The 15,428-nt window shown below is 31.3% G+C and overlaps 1 protein-coding gene across 4 annotated transcripts in view; it reads left to right on the top strand.

Moving 5' to 3' along the window:
• LOC142334106 (tRNA endonuclease ANKZF1-like) overlaps positions 1 to 12,639 on the top strand; it is a 47,277-nt gene extending 34,638 nt beyond the window's left edge. For all 4 annotated transcript variants that reach the window (XM_075381809.1, XM_075381806.1, XM_075381807.1 and 1 more), the window contains 4 exons: positions 3,998 to 4,259; positions 4,769 to 4,910; positions 8,039 to 8,212; positions 11,015 to 12,639. In XM_075381809.1, coding sequence (XP_075237924.1) covers positions 3,998 to 4,259; positions 4,769 to 4,910; positions 8,039 to 8,212; positions 11,015 to 11,206 — 770 coding nt within the window. In that variant the 3' untranslated portion in view covers positions 11,207 to 12,639. The remainder of the gene's footprint in view (positions 1 to 3,997; positions 4,260 to 4,768; positions 4,911 to 8,038; positions 8,213 to 11,014) is intronic.
• Positions 12,640 to 15,428: the final 2,789 nt, after the last annotated feature.

The following is a 15,428-nucleotide window of genomic DNA, read 5'->3' as shown; positions in this document are numbered from 1 at the left end:
GTATAAAACGTTTGAAAAGCCTGAAAAACACAACCACGTGTGCACACATGAAAAAGTTTGGATTTATACTACCTGTGCTGAACATTCACTCGGGCATGGTTGGAGTGTATTCATAAACTCCTTACTTTTTCATGCTGGCAATTTATGTTAATTAATTTTCTAGTTTTTAATTAGATAAAATAATTTATTTCTTCATTTTATGGAAAAAAACCCAAGTTTGTGGATTTTACTTACATCCATGTTAAATTTTCTTGCGATAAATTCTCATTTTATTCTGTGTATTATAATCAATTTAGAATTTTTATTTTACTGTTGTGTCAAATTAATTTGTAGTTTATATTCGTCTGATTTCATCTATCGTTTGACTTGTTTATGACCAGAAAATTAGTTTTTACGTAAATTCCTCTGAACGTTATAGAATAGATCTGAAAAACAAGTAAAGTAACTAAGTGTACTATTTATGTTTTTAAACACATAATGAAATAATACATTGTATATTTTAATATTTTTATTTAAAAAGAATAGTAAAAATATTAAAAATATTTATGTAATAAACATTTTATTAAAAAGAATATAATCATCAAAAAGTATTACTCTGAAATGAAAATAGTATAGTAATATATAATTATAAAATTTAAGTAAAACATGATTGTCTAATCAATATTAACTAAAATACAAATAATTTATCAAATAAATTTATTTATTATAAATCTATCTATCCTCTTTCAAAAGTGATGAAAATTTACAAAATTTAAAGTTTCGCCAAAAAATGCTAGTTCAGTGTAACTAAAAACAAACTGCACAGTAACAAAATATAAACATTTTTGATGTAGTAATATACGATACCGAGTCAACAGTAACCTCCTAAACCCCCCCCCCCCCACAAGTAGAGATAAAAAAGCCACTGTACTACCATACATACGAGGTGCGACAATAAAGTAATGAGACTGATTTTTCTTTGCAAGATGTGGCAACCCTGCAGCTTGCGTAGGCACACCATCTTTGACCTTGGTCTATAAGCTACTTCTAGTCCAAGCGGCACATTGATGCAACTGCTCAGTCGTGAGTTGTGCCGTAATAAGTGAACACGTGTTTGTGTCTCTCGTCACAGAAATGAAACCGCAAAATATTGTATAATAGTATGCCATTTCTTTTTGCGTTAAATCGGGTGAAAACGCGACAACTTACGGTAAGCTTCAGAAGGCTTTTGGAGAGGAGGTTACGTCAAGAGCTCAAGTTTTTCAGTGGCATAAAATTTTTAGTGAAGGTAGAACGAATGTTGAAGATGAAGACCGCAGTGGACGACTGTCAACCTCACGGACAGATGTCAACTTGACCAGGGTGCGTGAAATCATACGATCTGATTGAAGTTTATCCGTGAAAATGATCGCAGAAAACTAAACATCGATCGAGAAACGGTTCGTCTAATATTAACTGAAGATCTTGGTACGAGAAAGATTTGTGCAAAAATGGTCCCCAAAAATCTCACACAACAACAGCGAGAAACACAGAAAAATGTGGCAGCCGATCTGTTAGAGCAAACGGAAATCAATCCAGATTTGTTGAGCCGTGTTATCACTGGTGATGAAGGTTAGTTTTTTCAATACGATCCAGAGAGAAAACACCAAAGTTCGCAATGGCGCTCAAAGGGATCAGCCAGACCAAAAAAAAGCTCGCATGTCAAAGTCAAAAGTGAAATGCACGCTTGTGTGCTTCTTCGATTCCAAGGGAATTGTTCATAAAGAGTGGGTGCCTCCTGGACAAACAGTTAACCGATATTTCTACTAAGAAATTTTAGAAAGATTTCGTAAACGAGTTCTTCGTGTCCATGCCAACATCGTTGATAATTGGATTCTGCATCACGATAATGCGCCATCCCATACTGCTCTGTCAGTACAGCAATTTTTAACCTCAAAACAAATTTCAGTACTACCACAGCCACCTTAATCACCAGTTATCGCTCCGTGCAACTTTTTTCTATTTCAAAGAATCAAAATGGCGGTCAAGGGACACCATTTTCAAACAACACAAGATGTCCAAAAAGCTGTGACGAGGGTCTTGGAGGATATTACAGAAGATGAGTTCCAGAAATGATACCGTCAATGGCAGAAGCGCTGGAATAAGTGTGTGCAATCAGAGGGGAACTACTTTGAAGGAGACAACACTAAACATGACTAAAATGGTAAGCAACATTTTTTTTCACATCAGTCTCATTACTTTATTTGTCACACCTCGTATGTGCATGATCAGCAGGTTGCATTTATGCATACACTATGCACCTGTGCTCAGCACTGAATATGTTAAAAAAAATGTTATGTGTTTATGATTATTCCTGTAATGATGATTAAGTTTATTAAACTTATCGAGTAATTACACCTGAGTTATGTAGATGGGTTGGTTTTCATATTATGGGTTGTACAAGAATTCAGGGAATAATTTTTGTTATAAATGCTACTGATAAAGTATAATGGTGCATTATCAAAATAAAAGAAGCTATTTCATTACTTGCTGCGTGCTGATAAAAATCGTTTTCAATTGAATTTTTTTTTATTTCATTCTGTATTGAGAATAAATAAAAACTTAATTTATGAGGGTCAAATATAATTTAAACATGTGTTTTTAACATTTATTAGTACAGAATAAAAGTACAAAACATATTTATTGCTTTTCTATGTAATCTCCCTGAAGTGTCATACATATTTTCATGTGTGGAACTTGTACAACCTTTTTCATAAATTGTTTACGGATGTGTTTACAGGCCAGTTGCACATGAACTCAAGTAAATTGTTTGTCGCTCTGGAATGGATGTCCTCCCATTGCCTCCTTCAATGGGCCAAACAAAAAGAAATCGCAGGAGCATAAATTTGAGTTTTACAAAGAACGTTCTAAAGTGTCCAAATAAATTTCATCCAATTTATCTCAAGCATCAACAACTGTATAAGGCTAGGCGTTTTCTTGAGAATTAAATATCTGATCGTCTGATGGTGCGTTTTGTTCCTGTAGGCAATTTTCGCTTTGTCTAAGAGCTGGCAATAGTGTGCAGCATTCACAGTGTGATATATGTGGAGAAAATTAACGAGCAATACGCTTTTTCTTTCCCAGAAGATAGTTGCAAAGACCTTTCCAGCGGACTTACAATTTTATTTTTACATTTGAAGGCTTTCCACTCCATACTCACTGATTTCGATTTGGAAGTTAGTGATGAACCCATTCCTCACCATTTGTGATGATTTAATGTAAAAAAATTATTTTCCTCTTCTCTTTGAAATCGGTTCAGAAGCCTTTAAAAAATTTCCTGTTGGATCTTTTTCTACTTTTGGGTCAAAAATTTTGGAACCACCTCGCAAACACTGAAAAACCCAAGGTGCTTTGTGACAATCAAATGTACGCTTCCGTAACTGATATCCACTTGTGAAGTAGTTGCAGCAACTGTAAGGTGCAGATCATCTTCAATGATTCATCATCACTTGACGTACGGTTGTCATGCGTCACACTTGACCTTGAATGCTTAATTGTGACTCTTTTTGTACAGTCTCATACTCTCCTTTAAATTTATTGGCCTGGTCATAGTCTTGGGGATAACATCATATCTCCAAACTGTGCATTCAAATCTAATCAACATTTCAAAGGTTCTGATGCCCTTGTTTGTGAGAAATTTCACAGTAATACACAGTAATAATGGGACCTCTTGCACTGGCATGATAGACTGATCAGAGTGTTAGGAGGGGGGAGGCTGCTGTACTCCCCCCTCCTCACATTTCTGTCGTCCATAACTTTCCACGCCAGCCCACACATGTTTATTTATAAGACAAAAATCCTATTTATTTCACAGATCATCATATAATATGAAATAACTTGACTTGTGAGAAATCTATTGAAGTAAAGGGAATTTTTAACCCGTGGTCTACTGAACATTTTTCTGCCATGATGTCTAACATATGGCATTTCTTCATTGTATAATTATGTTATATTTAATCGCTCAGTTTTTTATGTGTAGGTAAAAATGCAGTTGTTGGTAAATTAACTAAAAATGTTCATTTGGCGTGCATCAATGGTGATATAAGTGGACTAATAAATGCATTAAATGAATTTAAAGAAATTAAAGCTAAAGAAGAAAGAGATTGTGAACAGCAGCAAGTTGATGGTATAACTGTAGTCAGTTGTGATGATAATATCATATTGGCGTTAAATCAGGTGACACAAGATGGATTAACATTACTTCAACATGCCTCAAAAAATGCATTCAAGGATGTGATACAGTAAGTTAATTTTAAGTTAATTTTTTAAGTTAACTTTTAATATTTTTATTTATGTAGTTGTGTATTTTGTGTTACTAGTATACCTCAAAATGTAAGTTCATCGCTTGAACTTTCCTCAAAAGCTGCTCTGTGATAACACCTGTTGTATTTTTGGGCTGTACTGTTCATCTTATGTTGCAGTTATTGTATTTGTTATAATTAATATTTTATAATGTTATTCATGGTTTCTGCTGTTAGTATGTATCCTTAAATTTTGGGATGTTTCTCCATAAAAGAATGATATTTTTGTTAAAAGTGTTATGAATTCTGTTGTGGTTTCCTTTCCTTCGTCAATAAGGACACATTTTGAGGCGGCGGACATTCATTTTTGCTCTATACTAAAATGATAAGATTCAATTACATCAATAGTGTATACAAATTTAAATCTGTTCATGTAGTTAAATAAATTATGTTTAGTTAAAAATGATGGATTGATTTAGCTGGATGTAATTTACCATCATTCGTTTCAGATTTTTATTGGAAAACGGTGCCAACCCTTGTGCACGTGATAAAAAATCTATGACAGCATATGATTTTGCACCAGATAAAGAAACACGCAACGTTTTTAGAAGATTTATGGGTGAATACCCAGATAGATATGACTATTCAAAGGTAAATGTGATAAAATATTTTTATCCAGTTACTAATTTCAATAACATAAGGCTCAGTTGTTTATTCTATTAATTATTTATATATATTTTGTTTTTTGAATGTATTTATGTGTTTGTCTGTATTAATGTTTGTAAATCTGTTAAAAAAAAGGCTATTTTATGAATTTTTCATATCATCTGTTGGCGTACCAAACATAATATAACATTCACTTGTAAGGGTTTATTATGTAATTCTTGATTTTGAATTTTATGAATGTTGCAACACTAATCTACATTAGCACTCACAGTAATATTCTACATGTTGATATGATTAAAATAAAGCGGCCTTTAGATTTTAAAAGTGTGACTTTTAAACAAATTATAAACTATAGACGTTTAAAATTATTGGTTTCTCAAATCAGAGGAAAGAAGGGATAGGTCCTTTTCATTTCTGCCTTGAGTTAGCTTATTCCTATGTATTATTAGTTAATAATAATTATTTATTTTAAATTTATCCTTGATTTTCATTTAATTGGTTTACAACTTTTTTTATGTTTCTGAGAAGTTAAATTATTTTTTAACGTGTCACAATGACTTTTTTTTTCATTTAACACACAAATATTTTTCACCGATTGGAATCCTTTAACAAAGATCACATGGATCTCTATGATCCTTCTGAATGAATGATCAGTTCCTTTCTTTTTTTTTATATTTCTCGTAAAATTATATTCTTTATTTGATAACAAAACAGGAAGACCAAACAATGTAATAGAACTATAATAATAATGCAAAATAAGAATAAGAGATATCAAAAACGTGAAACAATAATTATTTTGTTTTTCAAACACATCTTAATATATATTTAAAACAGAGCTACTGTGTTGATTATAAAGTATGTTTTGCATTACAGTAAGTAGATGGGGGAAAAGGAAGAGAAATTAATTTTTACCACAGGTAAAACATATTTTAAAATAATCTTAATACTTTTCAAAAAAATTTTTGAAAGGAAATTGAAAAATAGATCATATTTTATTGATATAAATTTTGATATAATGAAAATAAATATAATTATTACAAATCTCAAAAAAAAAATTATTACTTACAATTTTCAGATACGTAGTGAAGCCTTAAAAAAGTACAGAATTCCATTAAAAAAATGGACTAGTAGAATCATATTCTAAGGCAAAGTTGTGTCGTTTATTTCAAAATAAATATTTGAGTTTTAGAGCTATCTAATATTTCTCAAGTTTCACATACATTGATTAATCATATGTGAAACAAAAGAGCAACTGAAACAGTTTTAGCTGTGTGCAAGCTCTTAAACTGTTTCCTGTACCTTCTGCTTGAAAACACTAGCAGCAAAGATGGCGACCACCTGACAGAAAGCATTCTGTGTTTTGCAGTTTGCAAGCGTGAATTTGTAATCGCTGTTCAACATGCATTCCATTTCGATTGCCTAGGGACAATAACATTTGTAGATGGTATAAACAATTTGAAACCACTGGCTGTATTTGTAAAGGGAGGATTACACGATGACCAAGTGTGTCCAAAGACAATGTTGAATGTGTAACGAGTCTTTTGAGGGTAGTCCTAGGAAATTCGTTAGGAAGGCTAGCTGTGAATTAGCAATTCCAGTGACGTCTGTAGGGAGGGTTTTAAGGAAATACTTATAACTGCATCCATATCGTTTACAACTGTTACAAACTCTAAAGCCTACAGATTATGATTTGCATGCCTGCTTTGCAAATGAAATGCATTATGACGATGAAGACTTTCTTTATCATGTCATATTCGGTGATGAATCAACAGTTAATAGAAAAGTAAACGCATAACGTGCGTATTTGGGGGCCAGAAAATCCTCACAAAATATTGTAGTATGAACGAGACTTCCCAAAACCGAATGTTTTTTGTGTCGTATCCTGACAGCAAATTTATGGACCATTTTTTTCACGGGAACAAGTGTGTCTGGAGTGAATCTTGATATGATACAACTACTGCAGTATGAACCACAGAACTTTATGTGGCAACAAGATGGTGCGCCTCCTCCCTGGTATAACATTTTAAGTGATTGGTTGAATGAAATTCTTCCCAACCGCTGGTTTGGTCACCACGGAAAAGATGATAGGGCTTGCTTGCTGTGGCCTCCAAGTTCAACTGATCTGACCCTGTGATTTTTCTCTTTGGGTATATAAAGGATCAAGTATATCTGCCGCTGTTACGCAGCTGACCTACCCGAGATACAGGATCGAAGCAGCCATTGCATCAATTATTCCTTACTTGGTGATTAAAGTATGGGATGAACAATCCTATCAGCTAGACGTTTGCTGTGATGAATGGTGCTTGCATTGAACACTTGTAGGAAAATAGGAAAACTGTTTGAGTTGCTTTTTCATTTTCATGTAAAATTTATCAATGTTAATAAAACTTAATAAATGTTATGTAACATTAATGCCCCCCCCCCCACCACGTATTCATTTTGAAACATGATATAGTATCAAAAAACCTGTGTATCACACAAAGCCTTATTATCTGGCACTAAGTCTAGGTTAGGCAAAGTATAGTAAAGCAGATCTGTGTGTTTCAGCAAAGTAATGTTAGACTATTTTGTTGTTTTTTTTCATTTATAGCCTTAGGGCGTTTTAATCTTTTGACTGAACTATACATTAAAATTCAGCCAAAAAATAAATAATAAATTTTAAGATTTTTTTTATTTTTTTGTGATCTAGGAACTCAAAAACATCATTAAAAGTTTTTGTTTTAAATTAAATGTTATCTTTCTTTGAAGTTTAGTTTAATTATTATATAATTTACCTTAAAATACAATGTACCTTGTTAATGATGAACGGTATTAATTTAATTTTTGTTGCTATTTTATAGTTATCAGTGCATCTTAAAGAAAATTTTACTTATGAGATGTTGTTCTCAAAATTGCTTTAAGCTACAAAGTCCATATTAATTATAAATCAAAATTATCCTTTTATTATTAGATTGTATAGAGTTCAGTGCAAAAATAAATAGTATTTCATCATTTCAGTCGGTTATCCTTAGCTATTCGTATTTATATTAAAAAAACATAGTTCAAATGTAGAGTATTTATAATTTGTAGTAACGTATGTTTTTTTAATAATATTATTAGTATTTTTGTTTCAGTCACACATACCTAGTCCTTTGACAGATTCTATTGAAAAAGAAATGGCAGAAAAGAGAAAAGCCTTGAAAAAAGCTAAAAGACAAAAAGAAAAAGAAAAAAGAATCGCCGATGAACCAAGAAGACAAGAAGAAGCTGAGAAAAAGCGATTTTTGTCATTAAGTGATAGAGAAAAGGTAATTAGAAAAGAAAATAATTTATGGAATAATATTTAGTTTTGTATTGATTATGCTATAGTAGTTTTGAAATCAGTTGATAGTTGAAGGCCGTACTATTTTTTTCAATTTGCCCAGCCTACAGATCCTGGTTATTCTACTTCTATACCCGCTTACTTCTATTGTATTCTAATAAGTAGATTTGTTATGATTTATTCGTGCATTCTTCGTGTACTAAATGTTTGGTTGCGCTATATGATCTTCAATTTCAACCAGTTAAGTTTTATGACAAGAATGGTTCAAACCCTTTTTTTTTGCTATTTTAGAATTATGAAATGTATTTTTTAATATTATTACTCTACAATTTTAATTTATTATTTTGTCACAGTTGTTATAGGTAGATTAAAATATAATATTACCTTTGTTTAGGCTACTTCAATTGACATGTAAGACATTACTTTGATTGTCAAATAACAGCTATAATAACAGAAAATTTATAATGATTTGCAATTTGCATTTAAATCAATTACTTTTTTATCATTAATTTGATAAAATTATTTATTACTTGTTTTTTATTATACGCTATAACCACAATGCATACAAATATTTGTTTTCAAAATTACACTTATTGTGATTTAAGATTTACATTATTTTCTTTGCTTTGGGAATCGAGAAGATAAGGTTGGTATCCGAGATCAACATTGAGCCCATGTCAGAATGGCACTATTAAGTTATATGGAAGAGGAAAGAGAAGAAATTTTTTTTTATAGATATTTCAAAAATTTACCTTTTTTTAATTTGTTATGTTATCACCGTTTGACTGAAATATTACATTTTAAATTTATCACCTTTTTTGATCACTTTCGTGAAAGCTTGTTTTTAAAATAAAGTTCATTTCAAATTTGCCACCCGTGTATGGGATGTAAACAGATGACGCTTACATAGCTCAGTTATTTTAATCAGTAGACAGCTGTTAGCAATAATCATTTAGTCATTTTGTTTTTAGTTGTTTATATCATTCATTTGTAATGAGCGCTACAATTCCTGATACTGTTGACTGTGAAGTACGAGGAGTAACCAGATTATTGTTGGAAAAACACAATTCTGCCACTGAAATTCAGAGGCAAATTATGAGTGAAATATTATGAGGGTAAATGAACATTCATGATTAAGAACGTAGTAGCCAGCCACCAGTGATAAATTTTTCAGTAGATTGGAAAATTTAAAAAAATTCAAGAAAACCAGCACTTCACCGTATCACAATTGTCTTTGATGTTTCACATTCTCTTAGTTATAAACTTTTAACAGAAAAATTGGGAATTAATAAATTGTGGCCAGATGGATGCCAAAGATGTTAACTGACGCACACAAGGTAAAATATCTTCTTGCAGTGCTTGAATTTTTGCAGCATTATGAAAATGAAGGTGAATTGTTTGATCTCAATGTTACTAAGATGAAACCTAGTTTTCTTATTCGAATGTTGAGACAAAGTGGCAGTAATGGTGACATTTATCATCATCTGGAAAAGAAGTTAGCCCACCGAGCTGATGTAGCGGTTAACTCGTCATCGCAACTCGGCCGATTTCAAAATCAAGCGTTCTAAGGTTCAAATTGTAGTAGAGGCAGTTACTTTTATACGGATTTGAATACTAAATCATGGATACCAATGTTCCTTGGCGGTTGGTTTTCAATTAACCACAAATTGCCGGAACGGTCGACCTGAGTCCATACAACACTGCCTTCATTTACATTCATCCTCTGAAGTAATACTTTACAGTGGTTCTCGACAGCAGAAAGAAGGATCAAAGAAGTTTTAATAAGAATGTTTGATAAAGAAGCCGATGATTATTGTTTTTTTTTCTTTTTTGAGACAAAAAGGGTGTCTTGACAGTCAAATTTAGTGATCACTGAACTACTGTAAATGTTGATACATATTGTGAAACATTAAAATATCTTAGAAGAGCTATAAAAAACAAACGACGTGGAATGCTATTCCTTGGAATTTTGTTTTTATATGATGATCTCTGGCCACTTGCAAATTAGATGGTGAGACGATCAGAAAAATTGCTGCAATGGAATATATTCAATCGTCTACCGTATAGCCCTGATTTAGTGCCAAGTGATTATTTTCTTTTTTTTTTACCTTAAACAGCAGCTTGCTGACAAAGATTTGACAATGATGATGAATTGAAAAATGACTTTCCTGTGTGGTTAATTAAATCAGCGGCAGCAATATTTCTTGAAGAAAGAATAAAGAAGCTAGTGAAACGCTATGAAGAATGTGTTGAAATTGAAGGCAGCTATGTACAAAAGTATCAAGTAAATGTAGAGTAAAATATGTAATTAAGTGTATTCATATTTTTCAGTTTTGTTTTTATTTCAAAACAGACCTTAGTTACACATCTTGTAAAATCTAATCTTAATCCATTATTTTTGTGATTCACTGAAAAAATATTTTTTTGCTTCAAAATTGCATTGTAATTAAATCAGTAGGTTTTTAAGCTTTAATTTGGTTTGGTTCCTATAATCCATTACTATATGACATTTTTGATACTGTCACCTGTCATGTATCTGTTGTTGGGTTTCTAATTAACATATTCTGGCTTGGCTGTTTATGGAAGAGGCTACAAGTATACTCATTACACAAAAAGAACACAGCAGCTTTTAGTCCTTGAGTTAAGAAAGCTGCACTAAATATATATAGAGGTTGTAATATCGTATGTTATGTATTATAAGTTATGCATTACGTTTCTGTGTAGTTTGTCAATAGTATACAAAAATATTGATTGTGTTGAGTTATTAATGAACCTTTGTTTTTTGCAGAGAGCATTAGCAGCTGAACGCCGTATATTGGCAGCTGTTGGTAAAGCAGCTGATAATCTTGCGTTGGTCAGATGTTACAAGTGTGCAGTTAATATCACTGGCAAAGTTCCATTTGAATATAATAATTTTGTGTTTTGTTCAATGGATTGTCTAAAAGCTCATAGGTTAATTAACAAAACAAATCAATTATAATCGTGTTTTTTTATTTATTTATTATTTTTAAAGTTAAAAATATTTTTTATATTTCAGTTTCTTTATTAAAAACATTATAATAAATATTGTGTGTATAAAAATAAAAGTGAAACTGAAGTATTAAAAATGTTTACAATTTTTTTTTAAAGATATTCTTTTTCTATAATTATTTAAACTGGATTAAGGTTTTACAGTAATATTATGTTAAATATTAAATAAATTAAATGTATTTTACATGGTTCCCACAGGCAGGAAATGTCAGGAAATATAAATTTAGTCAGGAAAAATTGTAAAAATGTTGAAACAATTGCATTTTTGTTACCAAATTAAGATTATGTTAGTTATTAATAAAGTATTTTTTTCAATAATGACAGAATGTATTTGATATACTTTCCCGGCTTATTCTTTTTTATTAAAAGAAGATTATTCCAAATTCCAGTTAATTTTTTCACCGGTGAAATTTTAACAAAAAAAAAGTTTTAAAGGAAAAAATTTAAAGGTTTTTATTGTTTTTTCTCTCAAACCATCGTGAATTTTTTTGTATTTAAGGTAATTAATTGCTTTTAAAGGCATATTGACCAGTGGTTAGATATAAACTTACACCCAGAATTCAGTCCACTGCGAAGATGTAGAAATGCTTTTTATGATATGCATAAAAAACATTTTGGACCGGGCAGTATGGGCTGAAAGGCAATGACTTCGCACAATAAAGGAAATTATTTCACTATGGTGAGTAATTAAGTTATGGACTTCTCAGCCTTCACTGAAAACGTTTTTATCTCCCGTTACTTCAACTCGGTAAACTAAAACTTTGATGAACGGTTGTGATATATCTATGTGTTCTTTGCCTGGATCTTCCGATCAGAATAATAGTATTTCAGTAGCAAATGATACATTTGAATCCTCGACTTCATTTACGTAAAATGACCACACAATTACTTCTTTTTGTTATAAAGATGATGTTTTTAAGGCGGAGATAATGTGGATTCTGAATGTTGTACAAAATAAGTTATCCTTAATTTCATGTAAATATGCTAGAATAATAATGACAAAATATTTTTCAAGTAAATGTTAATAACGTTTGTTTTCTGTACAAAATAAGGTGTTCTGTTCTAGTTTTTTTAATCTATATTACTTTTACATTTTAGTTTTCCTTTGATTTGTGATCATACATTTATTCTTTGTTAAATTGAAATCTGTGTTACTTAGCATGTTTATGCAAACCAAGTTATTAAATATTTATTGTTTTCTGTTTACTCTGAAAAATAATGTAAGCTAGTTTTTATGGAAAAATGTTTAGCAGTCTTTGGTGCGAGCCAATTATTCTTAAAAATTGCTTTAGTTAATTTTTATTTCTTATCTATGTAACTTTGAGTTACCATGTTGTTCTTTTTTGTGCAAGAAACTTATTAAATAGTGTTATTTTTTTTTTATTTTGCAATGTGTTTTACTGAAACAATTTATCACAAAAAATATCCTAATTTTAAATGTATATTGTAAAAAAGTCATTAAAAAATGAATGTAAAAATAAATAATAAAAAAAGGCGTGAGTTGGGCAGCAATAGGGATGGTGGAGGTTGCTAAAAAATAAAATATCTATATATATTGGGGAGTAAATGGCAATAGCATAACATTATGAGCATCAGTAAATTTTTACTAAATCAGTCAGGAAAGGTAAGTAAACACAAATCTTAAAATTCGGTGGGAACCCTGTTTTAATATACATTTAAATGTTTATTGATAATGCAAATGTTGATGACATGTTTTCTTTAAGTGGAATAAAATATTTTTATCATAGTAAAAGAATATTTATATTCATGGTTATATTGTTGTAATACACTACCATAGTATTAATTTTATGTTTTTTTTCTAATTCATCAACTTCAAATTCTCTCTCTCTCTCAGTCGGACCTTCAGACAGGTTATTGTTTTCTAACAATTTTGTTGTACAATTATCTTATATATGAATAATTTAACAACATTCTGACAAATTGTCAGATGCCAAAAGTAGACTCCTCACTTTTACAGAGTTTATAATAAATCATATTTAATTTAGAGAAAAGGTTTGACATCTGAGTTCATTGTTAAAATAGGTGAGAATGCTTGTAGAACGCTGAAAAACCTCACAATTTTCTCAAATAATCATTTAATTATATATAAAATTGATTATCATTATTTAATAGGTCCACAACTCATCTAAAATGACTTGCTGTCACCAAAATTTCTGAATTATACACAATCGGTTTTTAATTTCAAGGATATTTAAGAATTATAGTTTTTTCAAAATAGTTTACCCTTGATACTGTAAACTAACTTTGAAAGTAATATTTCAAACATTTATGAGCAAATGTTATCAAAAGTAGGTCCAAATATCATGAAACAGGTAAAGAATTATTTTCATCATCTTATTGAAGTGATTTTAATTTTTTTTGTTGAAAAACCAGTTCAAATATATATATTTATTTGTTTACCAGGTATTATTACAATTTTCCTATACACACTTTAATTTATAAAGTGTGTATAGGATCTTCTAGTACACATAATAAGCCGCACTCCAACTCTTAGAAGGTTTATAGAACCTAGTACGAGCTTGGATAAAGAATTAAAAAGAAAAACATAAAAAAGAATTTACTCTAAAAAAATTATAAGTCGCTATAAATTACCAAGTTAATCTAATAAAAATACTTCTTATATAATTTATTAGAAATATTAAAAAAATATTTTCTTGCATTATTCTATAGATGTTCGAAAAGTGACACAACCTTATGCGAAAATGATTAAGTTAGAATAGTTGAAAGTTGCCTCCATTATGCGATTGACATCATTGAATACAACATTGTATGCTCTTAAACAAATGTTGTAATGTTTGTTGAGGAATTGTACCGACACATCGTTCAATTTCGCTCTGTAATTTGGGAACGGTGTGAGGATGAGTTTTGTAAGCACCGTGCTTAAGGTATCTCCACAAGAAAAAGTTTGGAGCTGATAAATCAGGAGACTCATGGGGCCGCAATCTCTTTGAAATTACTTGTCCATGAAAACACTGATCCAACAAAATCACGTTGGCTGTATGAGCCGTAGCATTGTCCTGCTGAAATCACATGTACTGTAGCTGGTCTACAGGTATAGTGTTTACAAATTGTTGCACCATCTGTATGTAGCGCTCACTGTTCACTGTGCCGTGAAAGATTGTCATGATGATTTGCCTTCATGACATCATACACCAAACACCCGCTTTTTGTCCGTGCAGAAGATACTTGTGCAGTTGATCTGGATTTTTCATACACCAAACGCGTGAATTCTGCGCATTCATGTTTCCTTTGAGGTGGAACCTTGTCTCATCAGACCAAAACCGGTCGTAGAGTTCTAACCCCATTTGGCATTACAAATTTGACGTGAACCGCTGACAGAAAAATACCAGCCAGAGTCTGCAGTAAACAGCACAAATTCTGTATGAATGCAGATGGACCGGACTGGCTAGATAGATGTCTTACAGATTTCTTGGGACTAACAGAATATCCAGCTTGCACGTCGATCAACTTTTCTGGTGTTAGTACCTTTGGCTGCATCTGTCACATTCCCTGTCTCTTGGAACAGCTGCTTGATGGAGGACTTGTTTGGTGCGTCCATACCGTACTTTTCTGTGAAGGCGTTCTTAGTCTGGCAAATCTGGCACATTTAATGCGTCGGGAGACAATGATTATTTTCTGCTGCATTCTGTAATCTATTTTTCCTCAATTAAACCTTCAACAAAAGAAGGAAACATTCTTCCATAAGGTTTTGTCAGTTTTTGAACACCCTTTATTTACTTATTAATATATTAGTTTATATTTATTTGTATTTAATAATTTCAAGTAGTTTGGTAAATTGTTTACTTGCAAACAGATCTTCATACAAACCAGAAAACCTTCATACAAATCGAATTCCTCAGTTGAGGAAGCCTTATTCGAGTAGCTGTTTGGAATTTTACTGTGGGTACCGTGCTATTAGCACTGGTATTTTGGCAGGTGGAGGAAGAGATATGTTTTCAGCCTAATAACGTTAGAAAATTTATCTTCGAAGTCCGTCCTTTCGGTCCCGTAATTTTTGCCTGTTGTCCATCTTCAATGTACAGATCGTCAATTTTGTCTTGAATTAGGTTAAATTAATCAAGTAGTTCCTTTGATTTGTTTAATCGTAAATTTATTTCAGCCGATGATGTAAGGTTTACTAAGTATTAGTT

This window comes from Lycorma delicatula, chromosome 13 (assembly GCF_047948215.1).
Source record: "Lycorma delicatula isolate Av1 chromosome 13, ASM4794821v1, whole genome shotgun sequence".
In the NCBI taxonomy this organism is placed as follows: Eukaryota; Metazoa; Arthropoda; class Insecta; order Hemiptera; family Fulgoridae; genus Lycorma; species Lycorma delicatula.
Note: the sequence above shows the minus strand (reverse complement) of the source record. Positions and strands in the feature narration are given on the sequence as shown.